Genomic DNA, 21,804 nt, shown 5'->3' on the forward strand with positions numbered 1-21,804 from the left:
CCAGGACCACACACATCCTAGCAGCTGTCCCTTTGTGTTGAGGGTGTTCATTGTCTTGCTCACTTGGTTTCAGACTCACCTCGCGGCATTAAGCAAACAGGTGAGAGCAGGAGGGGCAGGTGCAACTCGCAACTAAATTCGAAATTGGAATTTGTGCCGAATGTATTTGGTGTTATAGGACTTGCATTAATCTAGCAGTGGAGCGACCGTGGCCAATGATGTACGTTTTGGTGGCAGAGGGTTTGGTATTGTAGGATTTTGCTTCATCCAGCAGTGGATTGATCCCGATCATATAGGGTTTGGTGGAGTAGGGTTTCGTGTTTGGCGGTGTGAAGTTTGGCCTTCATCCAGCAGTGGAGTGGCCATATCTGACAATGATGTAGGGTGTTTTGGTTTGGCATTGAGCCGTCTTAGGTTTGGTTAAATATTTAAACTTCAATTGCCATTAGCCCATACAAAAATATACTAATGTTCACTTTACACTGCATAGGGCACAAAAGCATCGGGCCCACGTGGGGTCGGCTTTCGTGACATTGCTCTCCATATTGCGAGCCCCTTGTTTTCCCTCTGCCTTTTTGTGTTGGGTGTAAGCGCACAAACAACAATGATGATAATAATAAAAGCCAATCTATTAACAGTGTTGGTTTGGACTAGTTTTAAAATAACACACGCGCACAACAATAACAAACGCACCCCGCTCTTATCTTGCCCATATGCACTTGTGTGCCCTTGGCAGGGCCGGATTAACGCAGGGGGCTTTATGGGCTGTAGTCCGGCGCCTCGGATTTCTAGGGCCTCCCGGGAATATATAAAATATAAATAAGTAAATAAACCGGTTTATCGTGCCTGATGTACCCAACAGGTTGTGGGTGGATCGTTATACGTCATTATACGTCACGAGCGTCATGAGAGGTGGTGGCGGCTCGGCGAAGGCCCTAGTCTAGCAGTGAATTGGCCATGCTTGACAGTAATAATGATGGTGATGAATGCTTGAAATGCAATACTGTAGAACTGTAATTAATCGTACAGGTAATTAGGCCATTCGCCAGGCCAGAGCTTAATCTCTCGCTCGATGTTTTCCGGAACGCTGCTAGGCTGGGCTTGGAGAGCAGTGCTTATTGGAGTAAGGCACTACCACTAGAGTAAAAGTTATGCCTCTCCGTGATAATCCCGTATTATTGTACATCTATGTTTCTATAATCTTAGGAACAGGTTTGTAAAACAAAAATGAAGCTAGATGTGACTGGGTGCCTAAATGATTGCTCTGACAGCATTCCGGACTGCTCCGGCGACAATGAAGCACAGGCCAAACCATTGGCAGTGTGTGATATTGCCAGTTTTGTGGCATGATTGACGCAACTTAAAACTTTTTGACCTTCAGTTATCCTTACAATTCGTAGATAAAAAAAGGGAACTGAAAATAAGTATCCATGGTGACTAACAATGGAGTGTCTGACTTTGTCGACTTAGGGTGGTGGTGGTGTTGGTAACAGAGTTCGAGAACAGGACCTGACTTTACTACTAAGGCCCCCCCCTAACGAGAACAGCATTGGCCCCCCTCAAACGTAGTTTGGCCCTGGTCCTTGGCCGTCTGACACACAATCCAGAAGCTCGAGAGAAAGTGGCGCGTACGATTTTGAAGCGGCCCTCCAGAATGTTTGGCTTGTGTCACTTTGACGACACTGCTGTGGGTTTTAGAGTAACGTCACTGCAGTGGCCAAAGTAAATTTACAGTTTTTTTCTTGTTTTGTTCCCTCAAACGAAGCTTCAACCTTGCCCGGGACAGCCCGGGACAGCCCGGGACAGCCCGGGACAGCCCGGGACAGCCCGGGACAGCCCGGGACAGCCCGGGACAGCCCGGGACAGCCCGGGACAGCCCGGGACAGCCCGGGACAGCCCGGGACACAGAGGGCATCTGTCTCTCGTCTACATCTGTCTCCTCTCTTTCTGTATTATTTCATCTCACTGGCATCTCTGTGTCCCATCGGTATCTCGCCTCTCTCATCTCACTGCATTTTCTATCTCATGTCTATATCGATTTTGTTTATAAATAGAAAGGTTGTTGGTGGGGGGCTTCCCAATATGTTTAAAGCGAAGGGCCCCCAAATGGGCCCGCACCCCTGCTGAGCTACAAGATAAGAGGTGTTTGTGTTTTGAGTGTTTTACTCCCGAGGGCAGCTGCATAATTGTGGACGTCCACATTCCAGACGCTTTAGAGATGTTGGGTGATCAGTTGGCAATAATTACTGTGGATTATTTTCCTCTCTGCCTGGGCATCGGTGTGTCAAGAAAATTCAGTTAGGACCGTAATCGAGAGGGGAATGTTGCGCCTACCTTTTCCAACAAAGAAGAAATGCTCGTGAACGCTCGTAAAGCAGCAGCAAGGCTTGTGTGGCCGTGACGAGAAGATAATTTATGCGCAGTCTGTACGAACTCTCGCAGACTGAAGTGATTTAATAACGCTACTAGAGACTGCAGCGTGCCCAGTAAGACCACACATGGCGAGTGGCTGTAAATGTTACAGGCATAGCCCTGTTTGCGCCCAGGATGCGTTCCTGAAAACAAGAAGGTACATTGAAAGTACGTAAATTGGTGCATATTTGGTGGCTTGTAACGTGGTGCAGTACCATTTAAGAGAGGGTGCTCGGTAAACCCATTGCACATGTTTACTGTACAATTATCGGTGTGAAAAGTGAGTGTATAGCATTGATATATTAATATATTACCTTTGTCTATTATACTATAAATATTATTGTTTGTTTGTCACGTAAAAAAAGAGTGCACACTTGTATAAAACATAGTCGCTGTAAATACGGTGTTGTGGCGGTTACGAATCCGAATTGAGTAGAATTGAGAGAGACTATAGCCACCTTTAGCGCGATGTGGCGCATTAATGTTTGCCGTGGAACTTAAATCGTTTGGGGCTGAGTGGGAAAGTTATTAAATTTGAAGAACGTTACGGCGAGGTACACGGTACATTAAACGGGATTGGGTATCAATAGGTTGAGCACGTTGTAGTGAAAATACGTAACGTAGGATGGTGTATATCGGGGTATTACGGTTTATAACGATTTTAATTAGTTAACCAATTGGATGCTCTCATATTATTGCGTGGAATCGGTCGACCAGACTGAGTCTTGACTAAAATTAAACGCCTAAAAACAATCATGCAGTCGCTGTAGCGAATATGCCGCCACCATAAATTGGCAGACAGTACGCCTCCTTCACATATCTGCCCCTTGGCAGATCAACATTTAGTTTTATCCCATCAGCCACACGGCATCCTGGCAGTGCATATAAATTCAGCAGCAGTGGTTCAACGCAAGCAAATTCTTGGGCCGGTTTGAACTTTCGCTGCTTCATCGGCTTGCAAGGCTGATTCGAGCAAACTCGACGACGTTCGGCGTTTCATCAGTAGAGTCAAGCCTGATGAGACGCTGAATGTCGAAACCCGACTCTGCTGATGAGACGCTAAATGTCGAAACCAGGTCCGGTGATGTGCGCGTCGTCCCAACGCTGCTGGTAATTAAAAATACCGCGGTTTGAGAGCAACAACAAAAAGTAAAAGCGAAAACGCTGACTGCGTTTTGACTCCAGTAACGCGTGGGGATATAATATATTCTCCGGCGGCGTTCGGTAAATGCGATTTTGGCCACCCCACGCGCCACTTGGGGCCCGGTGCGCACGCTGCGACTTGCAGGCCGAATATTTTCCAATCGTTCACCGCCGCGCGTGAGTTGTGGGCGACCTAACGATACGAAACAGGTTTCCACCACCACCACCACCACACGCAACGACCTTCCACCCCCCCATCACCACGTAACACTGCATCACTTGTAAATGATCAACTTTGCTTTTATGAAAGCGCCCGTTGGGTTTGTATCGCCAGGGACTGGCGCTGGGGAGTCGCCAATCGGAGATTGTCTGTGCGTTGGCGATTGTTGCCGTTCAATGGGACAGATGGAATATAATTGTTCTCGGTTTATATGGGGAAGCCTTGCCGAGTCTCAAGACTCCATTTCCCGAGGGTTCTGCTACATTGTTTGCCATTTGTGGTCACTTCCCTGTCGAGGGATTCTTTTAATTCTGAGAAGAAGCTATAATATGCCGAGAGAGAACCCACAACGCCATCTGCACAGACAGGTCGACAACCCACTCTCTCCACTGCCGCCCCAGTGGCTTGAAAGGCTGACGGCATACGACGGTCTTTGCGTGATCCGCCAACCCTTGCCTCGCAGTGTGCAGGGGTGGAGCGGTGGCGCAGTGATTAGCGCCACGGCGCCACAAATCCTGGCGATCCGAGTTCGATTCCCGGCCACTGCCAACGTGCGCTGACCGCTCGTGGGTTTTGTTGACCTTCATTTCCTCGAAAGAAGCTCTCCCAGGCGTGTGGAGCGAAGCGTTGGACACATGGGGCCGAACGGCACGCAGCCGGTACGACCTGGAGGCGTGCCGCGGGGGAGAAGCCGTAACGGCGGCGGTGGAACTTTGGGAGCCCTCGTGGTGCCAGTCGAGCGTTTCGCCTCTAACAAAACACTCGGGAGGGCAGGCCGCGCGGAACAAATTGAGACTGATGAACCTGGGAGGCACTCGTGTGTGGCGATGGGTGCTTGTGCAGCAGCAAGCAAGCGATCAAAAAAACGAGCAGAGATTCGGCCCTCTCAGAGCTCCCACAACCCTCTTCCCCAAGGCTCGTCGAAGGGGCCGCAAATTTGTACAGCTTTTGGAGCGGAGAGCCACATACACGCACACACTCCGGATTTATTTTTGCGTGCGTGCGTGTGCGCGCGTCTCCGGAGAAAGGGGAAGAGAGATTGAGCTGAGCAAGGTGGGGGGGGGGGGCGTGTGCCGTTCGTTTTCACTCTGAGAGAATTGAGTCGAGCGCTCCCCAACCAAGGCTGAAACGGGCAACGCGCGTGGGTTGGTCAGCAGGGCGGGCAGCGAGCCGTGCCGCCTGCCGTCGAATCCACACAGGCCACGGCGGGCGCTTGCCTCCTGGACGCGTGGTGAATGAAAGTGTGACTCAAATGGGACCACGGCGCACCGCAACAAACGGCAGAGCGCATCGTCAAGTCGTGTCCACCACGGGCCCACGGGTCCCCGTGTGAGGGCCCACGGGTCCCCGTGTGAGGGGCCCACGGGTCCCCGTGTGAGGGGCCCACGGGTCCCCGTGTGAGGGGCCCACGGGTCCCCGTGTGAGGGGCCCACGGGACCCCGTGTGAGGGGCCCACGGGACCCCGTGTGAGGGGCCCACGGGACCCCGTGTGAGGGGCCCACGGGACCCCGTGTGAGGGGCCCACGGGACCCCGTGTGAGGGGCCCACGGGACCCCGTGTGAGGGGCCCACGGGACCCCGTGTGAGGGGCCCACGGGACCCCGTGTGAGGGGCCCACGGGACCCCGTGTGAGGGGCCCACGGGACCCCGTGTGAGGGCCCACGGGTCTCTGCTGATAGGAACTTATCCTATTGAAAATCGGCCCCAGTGTATCTGAAGGTTTGTCCAGACATCGTCGATGAAAACCAGCGCTAAAATGATTCACACTGCTGCAGGCCAGCGGCGCGTGATGTCACCTCGTTGTGTGGCTAAAGATACTAGTTATTATTGTGACGATGATAATGTTATCATCATCATCGTCGTCGTAAGTATTCCGAGGACAATCGCATGTAGCGAAAAAGTTATCTAAAATGCATGCGTATTCATGATCATGTGTTTTTTTTTCTTATCTCGTGCTTTTTGCGATGAGCATTTTCCAAGTCTCTGCGAGTTAATTGGCTTTGTGCATCAATATCAAGTGTCCGTCGCCGTGGCCACCGTGTTGCTTGCACGACAAAAACACCGTCCGTCTAAACTCTCGCTTACATTCAGAATACTTTCCGCGTGAGCGCGTAAATTATTTAAAGTTCTCTTCAAACTCCGGGGTTGTTCTCGTCTTGCGCGCACGACGGCGACAACGTCGCGACCACAACCACCATCACAACCACAACCACCATCACCACCATCACCACCACCATCACCACCACGACCAAGCTCTCGTTAAACTTGGCCCAGGTCGAATTACTGCCGCGACTGCGCTGCCGCCTCTGCGATGTTGAGTTGTGTGCGTGGCCACCCACCCCCCATGGCTCCTTCAACAGATGACATCACTCACCACCACACTCCCCACCACACACGCACCACCACACTCCCCACCACACACCCACCACCACACTCACCACCACCACACTCACCACCACCACACTCACCACCACCCCCACACTCCCCACCACACACGCACCACCACACACACCACACTCACACTCGCCACCCACACACTCACCACCCACACACTCACCACCCACACACACCACCACCACACTCACCGCCCACACACTCACCACCACCACACTCGCCACCACCACACTCGCCACCACCATCACACTCGCCACCACCATCACACTCGCCACCACCACACTCACCACCCCCACACTCGCCACCACCACACTCACCACCACACGCACGGGCTCTGTGTACATATCAACACAACAACAAGGCTCTGCCCACCACCACCCCCCACTAGCTCAGGGGAGAATTGTCCAGTGGACATTGTAGGTGGTGGCCCTTAATAGGCGGCTCGCTGACGGCAAGCAACTTGCTCCAAAAGCCTCGATCTTTGAGTTTTTAAATCTAAGAAGTACTTTACGGGGTTTTGTTTGTGAAGAGAAACCAATATGTGCAGGAGACGTGACATCCGGTTGCCTGTTTCGTTAATTTATATTTTCGACCGTCTAATTGTGGAACTCCACAGCGTAAGTGGGGAAGGGCTCCAGGTGTCTGTAAGATCACCAATTCACCAGCTGTCTGTAAGATCACCAATTCACCAGCTTTGATTAAAGCAGTGTGGGCACTGATGAGACCACTTTGTGTCGAAACCAGTGGAGTGTTTTGCTCGTCTTGAGACGATCCTGCTCATGTTGTACAAATCCCAAGAGGTCCGTGCGACTAATGGATTCTGTAAGCATTTAAAAAAAAGTCTTTACGTGGAGAGCTAGGATATTGCGTTGATATTTTGTTTGATTTATATATATGCAGTATATGGCTCTTTGTTATTGTCAGGAGCAGATGGCATCGGTGGCGAACAGGGTTAGAACCCATCCTGGGCCCTTCCCTGCGTCTATGAATGTGTAAACATCAGCACTGGGGGGTGGGAAGATAAAGGCGGCCAGGCGTGGCTAGGACCACACCACGGGCCCTCCGTGAATATAAGTTTTCGCTCGTGAAATGACTGGGGGGTGGCGGCTACGCTTGTTGGAGGGGGTCAAATTACTGTACGGACGCAGTTTTTAGAATCGTTCCCCGGATGCAGGAAACCAACGCAGCCGTCGTTTAAAAAGCAGCGCTTGGTAGCCGAAGCGAAATGAATGAAAATTGCAAAATAAGTCGGCGATTGTATCGCGCCTTAGTTGTGAGTCTCTGCGTTTATCTCGTCCCGTTGTTACTCGCACGCGTTGCAAACCGCCCCTCGCATACACGCGATGGTGTGCGTGTTGTGTGTGTGTTGTTGTGTGTGGGTGTGTGTGTTGGTGTGTGTGTGTGTGGGTGTGCGTGTTGTGTGTGTTGTGTGTGGGTGTGCGTGTTGGTGTGTGTGTGTGTGGGTGTGCGTGTTGGTGTGTGTGTGTGTGGGTGTGCGTGTTGGTGTGTGTGTGTGTGGGTGTGCGTGTTGGTGTGTGTGTGTGTGGGTGTGCGTGTTGGTGTGTGTGTGTGTGTGGGTGTGCGTCTTGTTGTGTGTGTGTGTGTGCGGGGTGTGCGTCTTGTTGTGTGTGTGTGTGTGCGGGGTGTGCGTCTTGTTGTGTGTGTGTGTGTGTGCGGGGTGTGCGTCTTGGTGTTGTGTGTGTGTGCGTGGTGTGGTGTGTGTGCGTTGTGTGTGTGTTGCCGGGTGTGAGCTGGGTGTGTGTGTTGCCGCGTGTGAGCTGGGTGTGTGTGTTGCGTGTGTTGTCGTGTGAGCTGGGTGTGCGTTGTGCGGAGCGGTAGTGTAGCGGTTGGCGCGCTGCGCTATGAACCCGGCCACCCGGGTTCGATTCCCGCTCACGTCCAACACCGGTGACGATTATCTGAACCGGTCCTGGGCCTCCCCTAGGTCGACTCAGCCTCAAATGAGTACCTGGTGCGGTGTGTAGTAAACATCGCCACTGGGGAGACAAAGGCGGTCGGGCGTGGTGCTGGCCACCCACCCCCTCGTGTACCGTTCCGACCTTCATAGGTGCTACTCGCAAACAGCACTTGCCCCTACAGTCTGTTAAGGCTATACGGGGGGTCTTTGTCTTTGTGTTGTGCGAGCGGCATTTATGGGTAAGTGTTGTGTGAGCGTGGTGTGTATATGTTGTGGATTGGTGAATGTTGTGTGAGCGTTGTGTGAGCGTGGTGTGTATGTGATGTGGATGGGTGAGTGTTGTGTGAGCGTGGTGTGTATGTGTTGTGGATTGGTGAGTGTTGTGTGAGCGTGGTGTGTATGTGTTGTGGATTGGTGAGTGTTGTGTGAGCGTGGTGTGTATGTGTTGTGGATTGGTGAGTGTTGTGTGAGCGTGGTGTGTATGTGTTGTGGATTGGTGAGTATTGTGTGAGCGTGGTGTGTATGTGTTGTGGATGGGTGAGTATTGTGTGAGCGTGGTGTATGTGATGTGTATGTGTTGTGTGAGCGTGGTGTATGTGATGTGTATGTGTTGTGTGAGCGTGGTGTATGTGATGTGTATGTGTTGTGTGAGCGTGGTGTATGTGATGTGTATGTGTTGTGTGAGCGTGGTGTACGTGATGTGTATGTGTTGTGTGAGCGTGGTGTACGTGATGTGTATGTGTTGTGTGAGCGTGGTGTACGTGATGTGTATGTGTTGTGTGAGCGTGGTGTATGTGATGTGTTTCTGGTGTGAGCGTGGTGTGTGTGATGTGTGAGTGGGATGTATGTGTTGTGGATTGGTGAGTGTTGTGTGGGGAGGTGGGAGTGAAGTGGTTTCGGCACTCGCTAACAGCAGTATACATTATAGACTGCCAGTACACTCACTAAGATTAAGAACCAGGCTACAGTCTACATTCGTTTTTTATTCACTTTATTATTTCTATTTTCTATCTACGTGACTACCGACAGAACCAAAGAACATGAATTTCTGTAGTCACGAAAGTTTTAAGTCAAGGCTTTTGTTGTCGTATGTATGCATGTGTTCTGTGCGTGCGTGCCTGCGAGTGTTTTGAACGTATGTGAGTGTGTGTATCGCCACGCGTGCATTTTCCACATCCCTAAAAAGGTGCCCGCTCACGGCACGCGAGCCCCCACAGAGTGTACGCGTGGTGGGGATGGGCAACAGCTCCCACTCGCTTGGTGGCCTGGCTGTCGAGTTTGCAGTGCAGTGCAAACTGCATTGCCTGGGCACCCGGTCCAAGTGTTGCCAACTCATTGATTTGTATCGCTTTGTGTAGCGGCAAACTTGATGCGTTTCTTTGAGCAAAGCAGGTTATTTTGTTGTCAAAATGACCGATGGCAAAGCCGGCGACTTTCTGCGACGATGACTTGTTGCAGATTCAGGAGCCATTCCAGGTTTTCCAGTAACTGTCCTGTATCCGATCACTGTGCAGTGAAACATTATAAAAAGATAAGTGTAACACGTAGGCTTATGAATTGTAAAAAGATAAAGGTGCAGCCCTCTAACAACTACCTTGGCTCTGCTCAAGGCCACAGTCCGCCAGAACACACTGGGGGTCATTGCTAGCAGTAGCGTCTTTACCACACGCTACTCAGGCTGCTAGGCGTGGCGATGGCAATGCTCCATCTTGAATACAAAAAGAAGATGATGTTGATGGAGACATTGGCATGTTTTAGCAAAAATTTGGACCAAATCCACCAGGCAATTTGCCACCACCACCGCCACCACAACTGCCGTCACCATCACTCACACCACCATGTGAATATGGCATCCCTTCTCCAATTAGCGGCACAAATTTGACCTGGCAGAGTTTTCACTCCATCTCGGCGGCTCACGTCCCCACGTGGGTCTGCCGGAAATTAATCCCAGTGAGGGCTGAACAGCAACGGGGTCTGTCTGGGTCTACGAGCTGGAAAATATTTCCTCACCCGGCACACCACATCGAGTACAGCTCTCTCGCTATGGCCGTCACTACGTGTCACGTGCCACCTACTCCAGTCTACCAGTGACCCGGAGAGGATTGAGTGAAAATTCAAGTGCTGCTCCCGATGCTTCCACTCCCATCTCGGTGGTCTCGTGTCGTATCACCACCATTATCACCACCATCACCGTCATCATCATCATCACCACCATCGTCACACACTGACGTTCATGACAATCGGCATCCACGATAAATCTACTGCTGGATGAAGGCCACGTGGTCCGCTAGAAATGAATCCCCGTGGGATGCTCCTGGCGAGACACCTCCATCAATCACGCGGCCTATGCCGCACCGCCGGACGTCCTAATTGTGGCCGTCTCTCCCTCTGTGTGTCTCTCGCGTTCGTGACGGAGAAACGCGCCTACAGGGAGAGGGAGCGAGACCGATTGCCAATGCGGGGGTTATTTTGTTTAACCCCCCCCCCGCCGTGCGCCTAAACGAGGTGGCAGAGGAATTAGTTTCCAGATCTGTAGATGTTTACGGACCTTGAAACCCACCTCCCCCCCCCCCCCCCCCCATCATTTAAAAACACACGCTGTGAATTCGGCAAATTATTGCGTAAATTTCAAATGGATTTTTACCAGATGCTTGTCGTGTTTAAGCTGAAAATTCGAATTATTATTACTACAGCTATGGTGATTACCGCTGCTGTTAGTGAATCCGAAACGTCTTGTGGTTTTTTTAAATCAAGGGATTTTTGTTGTGTATCAGGAAGTGGAATAGCAGTGTACAGTCATTGCACTGTGTACATTTTCTTAGTCGTTGCTGCTGTGCGACTCTGTGGGGCGTTTTCGTGTCGTGCCCGCCGGTTGGCCGGCACGATGTTCCGACGTTCCGCTGCACTTGCTGGTACCTTCTTCAGGAAGCAATCTGACACGGGCTGTGAAATGTCGGCCATGGTGCCAAACGGCGTGTGCGGTACAACCATAAAACACATCGGAGTTGTGCTCGTGTAGTAGTTCAGGCGCTGTGCTACGAACCCGGCGACCCCAGTTCGATTCCCGGTCACGGCCAACACCAGTGATGATTATCTTAACTTGTCCTGGGCATCGCCTAGGCCGACTCGGCCACAAATGAGTACCTGCTGCGATGTGTAAACATCACCACTGGGGAGACGAAGGTGGCCGGATGTGGTGTTGGCCACCTACCGCCTCGTGTGCTGTACTGGTCTTCACTGGTGCTACTCGTTAACATCACTTACGCCAACGTTCTGTTAAAGGCTATTGTAGAAATATGTTCATGGGCAGGCGTATATATTTACTTGTACGTGTTCGTTTACGTGCATCGACCTCCGTGTTAATTTGCATATATCCCCATGTATGTCCAAATGTATTGGTGCGTGTGGGCGCGTTTGTTCATATGCGTGTCACAACATTCCAAGCGTTGCCACACATCTTTCACTGCTCGTGTTGAATGTGAATGGCTCCACTTGCTGCTCTGCCCAGCGGCTCGGCGTTGTTCGCGCGGGGCCTGGCGCTGGGAATTAAATGGGGGGAGGGGTGGTGGGCCAGAGTGGGGGCTGCCCAATTTCCCCTCTGCCTTTTCGAAGCCCCGCAGCTTGGGGGCCCCATCCAGCCTGTGGGCTCCGGTGGAGTCGCACCGGGCCCTGTGTTAGCTTGTGGGTCACTGGTAAATCCATGGGGTCTGTATTTTGAGCCGATGGAGGTTTTCTCTGTGTGTGTCTATATATGAATCTCGGTTTCAGTCTATGGGTTTCTTTGCAAGTCTCTCGTCTTCATCAATATTTGAGTCTATGGGTTTCTATGCAAGTCAATAAATAAATGTAAGTCTATATATGGGTCTCCTATGTAAGCCAATGGTATATTCATCAATATGTGAGTGTATGTGTCTGAATGCGAGTCGATTTATCGGAAGTGAGTCTATGGGTCCCGGTGCCGGGAGCATGGTTGACACTCCCACGCATGTCCAGTCTCCCCTCTTCCATAGCCTGGCGGCTCCATGGAGCCCCGGTGCAGCTTCACCGCCTGAGGGACGGCCGTCGCTGGTGCCCCCTCCTTGTGGAGCGAGCAGCCGGTGGTGGCCCAGGTGTTCCCGCGCCGTGCCTCCCCACCGCTCCCCACCGCGACCCGCCAACCCCCGCCGACCACTTGTTATCTGGGGCCACGCAGCCCCGCGCGCCCTCCCCCACCACACCACCACCGCCACCCTCCCTCCCTTCCCACTTTCCGCTTGGCAGCACCAGAATTTGGCCAAGGAGTGGCCAGTTGTTTACAGGGCATAGGTTGGCGGACGGACAGATTGATTCGTGACAGCTAGGCTCTGATTGGTTAAGCAATCGGTGAATCGGCCAATGATCGGTTCGTTCACGCAAGCGGTAAGGTGGGAAACGGTTGGAAAATAAAGTTTCACATCCGTTCGCACGCGTGCTGCTGGACGGGAGGTGCTGGGTCAGTGCTTCGTGACATCGTCATCATCAGCCGTGTCACGCTGTGCCTCCCGTAGGTTGGCTCAACCTAAAATGAGCACCTGGCGTGGTGTGTAAATGTCAGCACGGAGGAGGCAGGACAACCAATCGTTGTGATGGCCTCCACCGCCACCCCCTCGTATGCTCTGCCGGACTTAACAGTCGTTCTCTGATAACGCTTGAAACGCGTTCTTTACATACCCCATATTTAGAACCCTTTACATAGCGTGTAGGTGTCCATGTGTTGGTGTGTGTCTTGGGGTAGTGGTGTGACAGTGGTTGGAGCACTGCACTACAAGCTGGGCGACGCGAGTTCGATTCCCGCTCAGGTCCAACATCGGTGACGATTATGTTAACCGGTGCTTGGGCCTTCCCTAGGTCGACTCGGCCTTAATATGGAGTACCTGTTGCCTTGTGTAAACATCGTTATTGGGGAGACAAAGGCGGCCCTGGCGTTGTGCTGGCCCACCCACCCACTTCAAGTACCGCATCGGCATTCATTGGTGCTCGCTCACAGCACGTGGCCCAACCGTCTCCTTAAGACTGTAAGGAGGTGGGGGATCTTTGTTGAGTGTCTGTGTCACACATACGTGCACCATTATTGGATATTGCTGGTACTTTGTATGTTTGGAGGATTGCTGGTCATCTTCTTTGGTTCTTTCGGTAAAGTCACGTAGAATGAGAATAAAATAATAAAATAAATCAATAAAATTCTCACGACGTTTCGGCCACAACACAAGTGGCCTTCTTCAGGTGAAAGGAACAAACCTGTCGGGACGACAGAGCTACAGAGTTGTAGCTCTGTAGCTACAGAGTTGTAGCTCTGTAGCTACAGAGTTGTAGCTCTGTAGCTACAGAGTTGTAGCTCTGTAGCTACAGAGTTGTAGCTCTGTAGCTACAGAGTTGTAGCTCTGTAGCTACAGAGTTGTAGCTCTGTAGCTACAGAGTTGTAGCTCTGTAGCTACAGAGTTGTAGCTCTGTAGCTACAGAGTTGTAGCTCTGTAGCTACAGAGTTGTAGCTCTGTAGCTACAGAGTTGTAGCTCTGTAGCTACAGAGTTGTAGCTCTGTAGCTACAGAGTTGTAGCTCTGTAGCTACAGAGTTGTAGCTCTGTAGCTACAGAGTTGTAGCTCTGTAGCTACAGAGTTGTAGCTCTGTAGCTACAGAGTTGTAGCTCTGTAGCTACAGAGTTGTAGCTCTGTAGCTACAGAGTTGTAGCTCTGTCGCTACAGAGTTGTAGCTCTGTCGTCCCGACAGGTTTGTTCCTTTCACCTGAAGAAGGCCACTTGTGTTGTGGCCGAAACGTCGTGAGAATGTTATTGTTTTATTTTATTATTTTATTCTCATTCTACGTGACTTTACCGAAAGAACCAAAGAAGATGAATCCTTGCAGTCACGAAAGCTTTAAATCGAAAGATTGCTGGCCAATTGATGTGCTTTGTTTAATCAGGCAAGAGTCCACTTAGATTTGTAAATAATATGACTGTACAGTAATTTATAAATGTTTTTTACAGACAGCTGGAGCCCCACAATAGCATGGGAATTTTACAATATGGGGTGGGTCGGAGGGATGGTGCAGCAGTTGGCACACTGCTCTATGAGCCCAGCAACCCGAGCTTGATTCCTAACCACAGCTAACATTAGTGACTTGTGATATACCAACCAGTCACTAAATCCGCACTGACCAATGTGGTGAAGTATGGCCAAACAACCCGAGTGACTAAACCGGAATGGGGAGCAGTAGCGTAGCGTGGTTGGCATGGGCCCTGTTGCAAGGAATTAAACGGGGTCCCCTCTCCAGTTCACCCCCCCCCCCACCCCCCTCCCCCATTCCTCTTCGTATCCAAAATTCTGGGTCCCTTTGACACCCGTGGGCCCCGGTGCAGTTGCACCGCCTGTACACCCGATACGCCGCTGGTGGGCAGTCCATCATCCAGCAGTGGACTGACAAAAGGGCTGGTACAGTGAATATCGTCAGTGGTTGAAATTCCACATTCACGTGGCGGGGACGAGGCCTACCCAAAGGACATTTGCTCTTGGCTTCCCCATGAAGTGGTACCTGTTTTATCGACGCCCGAAGGAAAGTGATGATGGGCTGGGTCAACCACCCCCCAACCAGGATTCGAACTGGCACCCTCCCCCCGATTGCGAGCCGGCCCGCTGATGCCGCTGGGCCGCCCCGGCCCCACCGCGCTCGGCCGACTTCAAAACGCCCGCAGACGTCGATCGCGGCTCTCTGCGACGCTCGCGTTGAAACCGCCGTTAATGGAATTGAGTCGTCGCGCCCGATGGGGGTTCAATAAGAGACGCGATCGATGGGGAGGGGGGCAGGGATTTGGGGTTGGGCCTCCTCGGGGGCGTCGGGTCCCCCCTACGCCTCGGGGCGTTTAATTTGTGCGCCGGGCCCTGAAGGCGCACGACGACGGACCCTCCTTACACGGCATCGGTGCGATGCCCGTGACGGCCTGAGCTGGTGACCCCCGTGTGACCCCGCGACCAAAGATTTGGGCCACGATGGAGCGGGGATAGAGGGGCGGTGACGTGGCCTCACCGTAGCGGGTTTTGCCGCTCGCCGTAATTTTTTTGGTTTTTCCACATTTTTTGCTCGGTGTGCTCACGATCGAGTAATTTGCCAGTAATGTTTCAGCATTGCGACGTTTAGAAACACCGGTTACATTGCGAGTGGATTTTGTTGTAGAGGTTGCCCTGGTTATAACCGCAGGTTTTAGTTACCGTAACATCCATGGTCGATCCACTGCTGGATGAAGGCCTCCCCAAGCTGCCGCCGTCTCTCGCGAATCCTGTGACGTACCGATCCACCCAGCAAGGGCTGCATTCATCGCTCCACCTCCCATCGTTATTGGCACCACCATCGTCACCATCATTATAACAACAATCACCACCATCATTGTCCTTCGAGCTACATTATTTGACTAGACTACAGGAATTTATAATAATGTTGAGGTGGGGGGGGGGCACTGAGCCTTCAATGGCGGTGGGGTGGGGGGCTCGTGGAGGATCTCGGCCCCCTCCTGCACCCCGACGCCACGGGGCTCGGTGAAGATAGGTCGATTGTCGTCACTTTGGTGGCAGAACAAAGAGAATGTTTCAGAAGACGGGAAAGGGCAGTGGCGGGAGCCCCTTTGTTCCCTTGCGAGCGCTGCCGCTTCCAGAGACTCCGCTGCTCGTTGTGGGGGGGGGGGGGGGGGGGTGCCATTGGCCAGGCCGCGGCGTCGGCGGCTCGCGAACGCAATGCCCGGCTCCGCGATGCGCTCCGAGGTTTTGTTGCCGTTTGAAGCCTGCCACCGGTGCCCGACGTTTCACTCCCACGTGCTGGGAGCTGCTTCTGTCCAGAGTTCTCTCCGGCAGTGAATGATTGAGCAAGCGGGCGGGCGAGTAAATTGGCGAGTGGGCGAGCGAGCGCGTGGGTGAGCGAGCTCTGGAGTGCAATGCATGAACTGTGTGCAGCTCCAGGATCCATTCCTGAAGAAGGTCCCTGCACGCAGAGCGAAATGCCGGCCATTGTGCCAAACGACGCGCGGCATGGCCCAAAAGCGGCCGCTGAGCACAAGCCCGAAGGCCCAAAACACCAAGTGGCCAGTGACAAACGGCACTGTTGCCAATGTAATATACAAGCGTGTAACATGTTTCTTAAGTTGAACAAGGTTCTTTATAAGAGATTGGGGAGAGAGTCGATGATGCAAAGAGAATTCTAAAGTGCGGCAGTGCGAGGGAATAAACTAAAATTGAAGTGTTGTGGGTGGGTTGCTGGGTTAGTGGGTGGGTGGCTGGGTTGCTGGCCGAGTGGGTGGGTGGGTGGCTGGGTTGCTGGCCGAGTGGGTGGGTGGGTGGGTGGTTGGGTTGCTGGCCGAATGGGTGGGTGGGTGGCTGGGTTGCTGGCCGGGTGGGTGGGTGGCTGGGTTGCTGGCCGAGTGGGTAGGTGGGTGGGTGGCTGGGTTGCTGGCCGAGTGGGTGGGTGGCTGGGTTGCTGGCCGAGTGGGTGGGTGGGTGGCTGGGTTGCTGGCCGAGTGGGTGGGGGTGGGTGGCTGGGTTGCTGGCCGAGTGGGTGGGTGGGTGGCTGGGTTGCTGGCCGAGTGGGTGGGTGGGTGGCTGGGTTGCTGGCCGAGTGGGTGGCTGGGTGGCTGGGTTGCTGGCCGAGTGGGTGGCTGGGTTGCTGGCCGAGTGGGTGGGTGGGTGGCTGGGTTGCTGGCCGAGTGGGTGGGTGGGTGGGTGACTGGGTTGCTGGCCGAGTGGGTGGGTGGGTGGGTGACTGGGTTGCTGGCCGAGTGGGTGGGTGGGTGACTGGGTTGCTGGCCGAGTGGGTGGGTGACTGGGTTGCTGGCCGAGTGGGTGGGTGGGTGACTGGGTTGCTGGCCGAGTGGGTGGGTGACTGGGTTGCTGGCCGGGTGGGTGGGTGGCTGGGTTGCTGGCCGAGTGGGTGGGTGGGTGGGTGAATGGCTGGGTTGCTGGCCGAGTGGGTGGGTGGGTGGCTGGGTTGCTGGCCGAGTGGCTGGGTTGCTGGCCGAGTGGCTGGGTTGCTGGCCGAGTGGGTGGGTGGGTGGCTGGGTTGCTGTCCGAGTGGCTGGGTTGCTGTCCGAGTGGCTGGGTTGCTGTCCGAGTGGCTGGGTTGCTGTCCGAGTGGCTGGGTTGCTGTCCGAGTGGCTGGGTTGCTGGCCGAGTGGCTGGGTTGCTGTCCGAGTGGCTGGGTTGCTGTCCGAGTGGCTGGGTTGCTGGCCGAGTGGCTGGGTTGCTGGCCGAGTGGCTGGGTTGCTGGCCGAGTGGCTGGGTTGCTGGCCGAGTGGCTGGGTTGCTGGCCGAGTGGCTGGGTTGCTGGCCGAGTGGCTGGGTTGCTGGCCGAGTGGCTGGGTTGCTGGCCGAGTGGCTGGGTTGCTGGCCGAGTGGCTGGGTTGCTGGCCGAGTGGCTGGGTTGCTGGCCGAGTGGCTGGGTTGCTGGCCGAGTGGCTGGGTTGCTGGCCGAGTGGCTGGGTTGCTGGCCGAGTGGCTGGGTGGGTGGCCGAGTGGCTGGGTGGGTGGCTGGGTTGGTGGCCGAGTGGCTGGGTGGGTGGCTGGGTTGCTGGCCGAGTGGGTGGGTGGGTGGCTGGGTTGCTGGCCGAGTGGGTGGGTGGGTGGCTGGGTTGCTGGCCGAGTGGGTGGGTGGGTGGCTGGGTTGCTGGCCGAGTGGGTGGGTGGGTGGCTGGGTTGCTGGCCGAGTGGGTGGGTGGGTGGCTGGGTTGCTGGCCGAGTGGGTGGGTGGGTGGCTGGGTTGCTGGCCGAGTGGGTGGGTGGCTGGGTTGCTGGCCGAGTGGGTGGGTGGCTGGGTTGCTGGCCGAATGGGTGGGTGGGTGACTGGCTGGGTTGCTGGCCGAGTGGGTTGCTGGCCGGGTGGCTGGGTTGCTGGCGGAGTGGGTGGGTGGGTGGGTGGCTGGGTTGCTGGCCGAGTGGCTGGGTTGCTGGCCGAGTGGCTGGGTTGCTGGCCGAGTGGCTGGGTTGCTGGCCGAGTGGCTGGGTTGCTGGCCGAGTGGCTGGGTTGCTGGCCGAGTGGCTGGGTTGCTGGCCGAGTGGCTGGGTTGCTGGCCGAGTGGCTGGGTTGCTGGCCGAGTGGCTGGGTTGCTGGCCGAGTGGCTGGGTTGCTGGCCGAGTGGCTGGGTTGCTGGCCGAGTGGCTGGGTTGCTGGCCGAGTGGCTGGGTTGCTGGCCGGGTGGCTGGGTTGCTGGCCGAGTGGGTGGGTGGCCGAGTGGGTGGCCGAGTGGGTGGGTGGCCGAGTGGGTGGCCGAGTGGGTGGGTGGGTGGCTGGGTTGCTGGCCGAGTGGCTGGGTGGGTGGCTGGGTTGCTGGCCGAGTGGCTGGGTTGCTGGCCGAGTGGGTGGGTGGGTGGCTGGGTTGCTGGCCGAGTGGGTGGGTGGGTTGCTGGCCGAGTGGGTGGGTGGGTTGCTGGCCGAGTGGGTGGGTGGCTGGGTTGCTGGCCGAGTGGGTGGGTGGGTGTGTGGGTGGGTGGCCGAGTGGCTGGGTTGCTGGCCGAGTGGGTGGGTGGGTGGCTGGGTTGCTGGCCGAGTGGGTGGCTGGGTTGCTGGCCGAGTGGGTGGCTGGGTTGCTGGCCGAGTGGGTGGGTGGGTGGCTGGGTTGCTGGCCGAGTGGGTGGCTGGGTTGCTGGGTGGCTGGGTTGCTGGCCGAGTGGGTGGGTGGCTGGGTTGCTGGCCGAGTGGGTGGGTGGCTGGGTTGCTGGCCGAATGGGTGGGTGGCTGGGTTGCTGGCCGCGTAGGTGGGTGGGTGGCTGTTTTGCTTGCCGAGTAGGTGGGTGGGTGGCTGTTTTGCTGGCCGAGTGGGTGGGTGGGTGGGTGGCTGGGTTACTGGCTGGGTGGGTGGGTGGCTGGGTTACTGGCCGGGTGGGTGGGTGGGTGGGTTACTGGCCGGGTGGGTGGGTGGGTGGGTGGGTTACTGGCCGGGTGGGTGGGTGGGTGGCTGGGTTACTGGCCGGGTGGGTGGGTGGGTGGCTGGGTTACTGGGTGGGTGGGTGGCTGGGTTGCTGGGTGGGTGGGTGGCTGGGTTGCTGGCTGGGTGGGTGGCTGGGTTGCTGGCTGGGTGGGTGGCTGGGTTGCTGGGTTGCTGGCTGGGTGGGTGGGTGGCTTGGTTGCTGGCTGGGTGGGTGGGTGGCTTGGTTGCTGGCTGGGTGGGTGGGTGGCTTGGTTGCAGGCTGGGTGGGTGGGTGGCTGGGTTGCTGGCCAAGTGGGTGGGTATGACCTGCAAGGTGGTGGTGGTGGTTGAACACAGTACTTCGGATGAGAGCGAGTCTTCAACGCGGGTGGATAGGGCAACGCTGTTCGCCCAATTGAGCGATGGCCTCCGATGCACTCCAGTTTGCGTGTGGTCTCGCGTCGTTGGGTTCGAGGAGGATGGGAGGAGGGCTTCTGCCATCTGACAGATGTTTACCACACTCGCACTGCTTGAACATTTATCATTTTGTATCTGTTGCATAAATAAGTGATGGTGGTGGTGCTGATGAAGCTGTTGCCGCTAATTGTGGTGGTAGTCGTGGTGATGACGGTGCTAGTGCTGATGGCGACGATGGCGATGTCCGCAGGTGACGATGGGAGACAGGGGAGCAGCAGAACGAGCCTGCAAGGACCCGAACCCGATCATCGACGGACGCAAGGCCAACGTCAACCTGGCGTACCTGGGGGCCAAGCCACGCGTGCTGCAGCCAGGTGAGGGCAACAAAGCAAAAGTTTAGGGCCCCAAGTAGCTCAGGAGGCTCCTCGGATTCATTAAAAATAATATATATGAGGCACCCCCCCCCCCCCCCCAAGGGCCGAATCTCTCACTCAATATTGCGGGCATAAGGCACTACCACGAGAGTACAAAGTATGCCAGGCCATAGTAAGCCTATGTTATGGGGCGAGGTGTATGTTGCTGGGCCTCCCCTCGGTCAACTCTGCCTCAAATGAGTACCCTGCGATGTGTAAATATCGCCACCTAGGGAGACAAAGGCGGCTGGGCGTGGTGCTGGCCACCCACCCTCCCTCGTGTGCTAACTAATAGATGCTTGCTAACAGCACTTGCCCAAAACTTTTGTTTTGACGATAATATGGGGAATTTTTGTCTTTTGTTCATGTGTGTGTTTGTGCGTGTGTGCGTTTGTGCATGTGTGTTTGCGTTTGTGCATGTGTGTTTGCGTTTGTGCATGTGTTTGTGCATGTGTGTTTGCGTTTGTGCATGTGTGTTTGTGCATGTATGCGTGTGTCGGGAGGGGTAGTGTAACGGTTAGCGTGCTGCGCTATGAACCTGGCGACCCGGGTTCGATTCCTGCTCACAGCCAACACCCAGTGACGATTATCTGAACCGGTCCTGGGCCTCCCCTAGGCCGACTCAGCCTTAAACGAGTGCCCGGTGTGGTGTGTAAACATCGCCACTGGGGAGACAAAGGTGGTCGGGTGTGGACGTTTGTGCTGCTCCACGTGATGCTGGCTACCCCACCCCCTCGTGTACCGTTTCGGCCTTCATCGGTGCTCGCTAACAGCACTTGCCCCTACAGTCTGTTAAGGCTATACGGGGGATCTTTGTCTTTGTATGCGTGTGTAGATTTGCGTGCGTATGTTCGTGTGTGTGTACCTGCAATGCATTTTGTGCATTCATGGGTGTATTTGTCTGCGCGTGCGTGCGCATGCGTGCGCATGTGTGAGCATGTGTGAGCATGCGTGCGTTCGTTTTGTTGACGTGTTTTCGCGCGTGCATTTGTTGCTGTCCGCAGGGTTTGGCCTCGGGATGCAGCAGATCCACCCGGCTCTAATCCGACAGCAGTACGGGTGAGTCTGCACCCCTCTTCCCGTCATCCTCGTTGCCCTGGTAACCATCGTCATAATCATCGCCGTCAAATTATCGTCGTCATCATCGTCGTCATCGTTAGTATGGTATTGTAAAGTTCTGCTGTGCCGGCCAAACTAAGCGGGAAATGTTTCTCAAGCACAAAGCGATCCACGCGGGAATCAAACGGCGATCTCCACGGTCCAGCGGGGTCTCGGTGCCGCCCCCCTCCACCGTAACCCCTGACCCCTGATCTATGACCCCCCCCCCCGCCTCATTGTAGCCGTGGAACAAATGTGATCGACATGCTGCTTCTCACACAGTCTCATTGAGCAGCACCGACTATATCGCCCTGATTGTTGATGGCGGTCGCCAATCCAAGCACCATCCTTTCAGTGCAGTATATTATATCTGCCCCTATATTTGTTACGTAGGCATTCTTCTGCGAGACCTTGCAAGACAAATAGCATTCGTCGTCCTGAGCCCATGAGAGATGCCCGTGGCTTTTGGCGTGGGAGTATGGAAAGTGTACGGTCCAGTCCAGTGATAGATTTTTCTTGCGAAACAACGCTAACAAGTGCGAGGTAACCTGGTACGGCCCAGGGCATGTGTTCTCCGGTTGTGTCGGTCCGCCACGTGCTATGCCACCAGTGGCCTCCCACGCTCTATCGCTAGGTCCAGTTGCGCGATGTTTTACCGTGCAGAATGTGTGGGAACGCCGGGTTGAGAGGGGGCTGCCTTGGCTGGGTCATGCAGCCCGCATGCCCAGCCACCGCATGCCCAATCGGCTTTTGTTCAGTCGAATAGAGGGGCTAAATGGGTGCTGCACGGGCTAGAGAAGAGATGGAGTGACGTGGTACAGGAGGACGTGGAGCTGTTTGGACTTGCCGATGACTGGTACCAGCGGTGTCAAGATCGGCCTCTGTGGAGGAGG

The 21,804-nt window shown here is 55.0% G+C and overlaps 1 protein-coding gene across 1 annotated transcript in view; it reads left to right on the plus strand.

Moving 5' to 3' along the window:
* The window catches only part of LOC116945160 (RNA-binding protein 24-like), a 32,023-nt gene that overhangs the window by 6,068 nt on the left and 4,151 nt on the right, over window positions 1–21,804 (plus strand). Inside the window, exons 2-3 of the mRNA XM_032959357.2 lie at window positions 19,651–19,774; window positions 20,818–20,872. Of these exons, the coding sequence (XP_032815248.2) occupies window positions 19,651–19,774; window positions 20,818–20,872 (179 nt within the window). The remainder of the gene's footprint in view (window positions 1–19,650; window positions 19,775–20,817; window positions 20,873–21,804) is intronic.

The sequence above is a fragment of the Petromyzon marinus genome, chromosome 23 (genome assembly GCF_048934315.1).
Source record: "Petromyzon marinus isolate PM22_M1 ecotype Great Lakes invasive population chromosome 23, UKy_Petmar_22M1.pri1.0, whole genome shotgun sequence".
NCBI classification, from domain to species: Eukaryota; Metazoa; Chordata; class Hyperoartia; order Petromyzontiformes; family Petromyzontidae; genus Petromyzon; species Petromyzon marinus.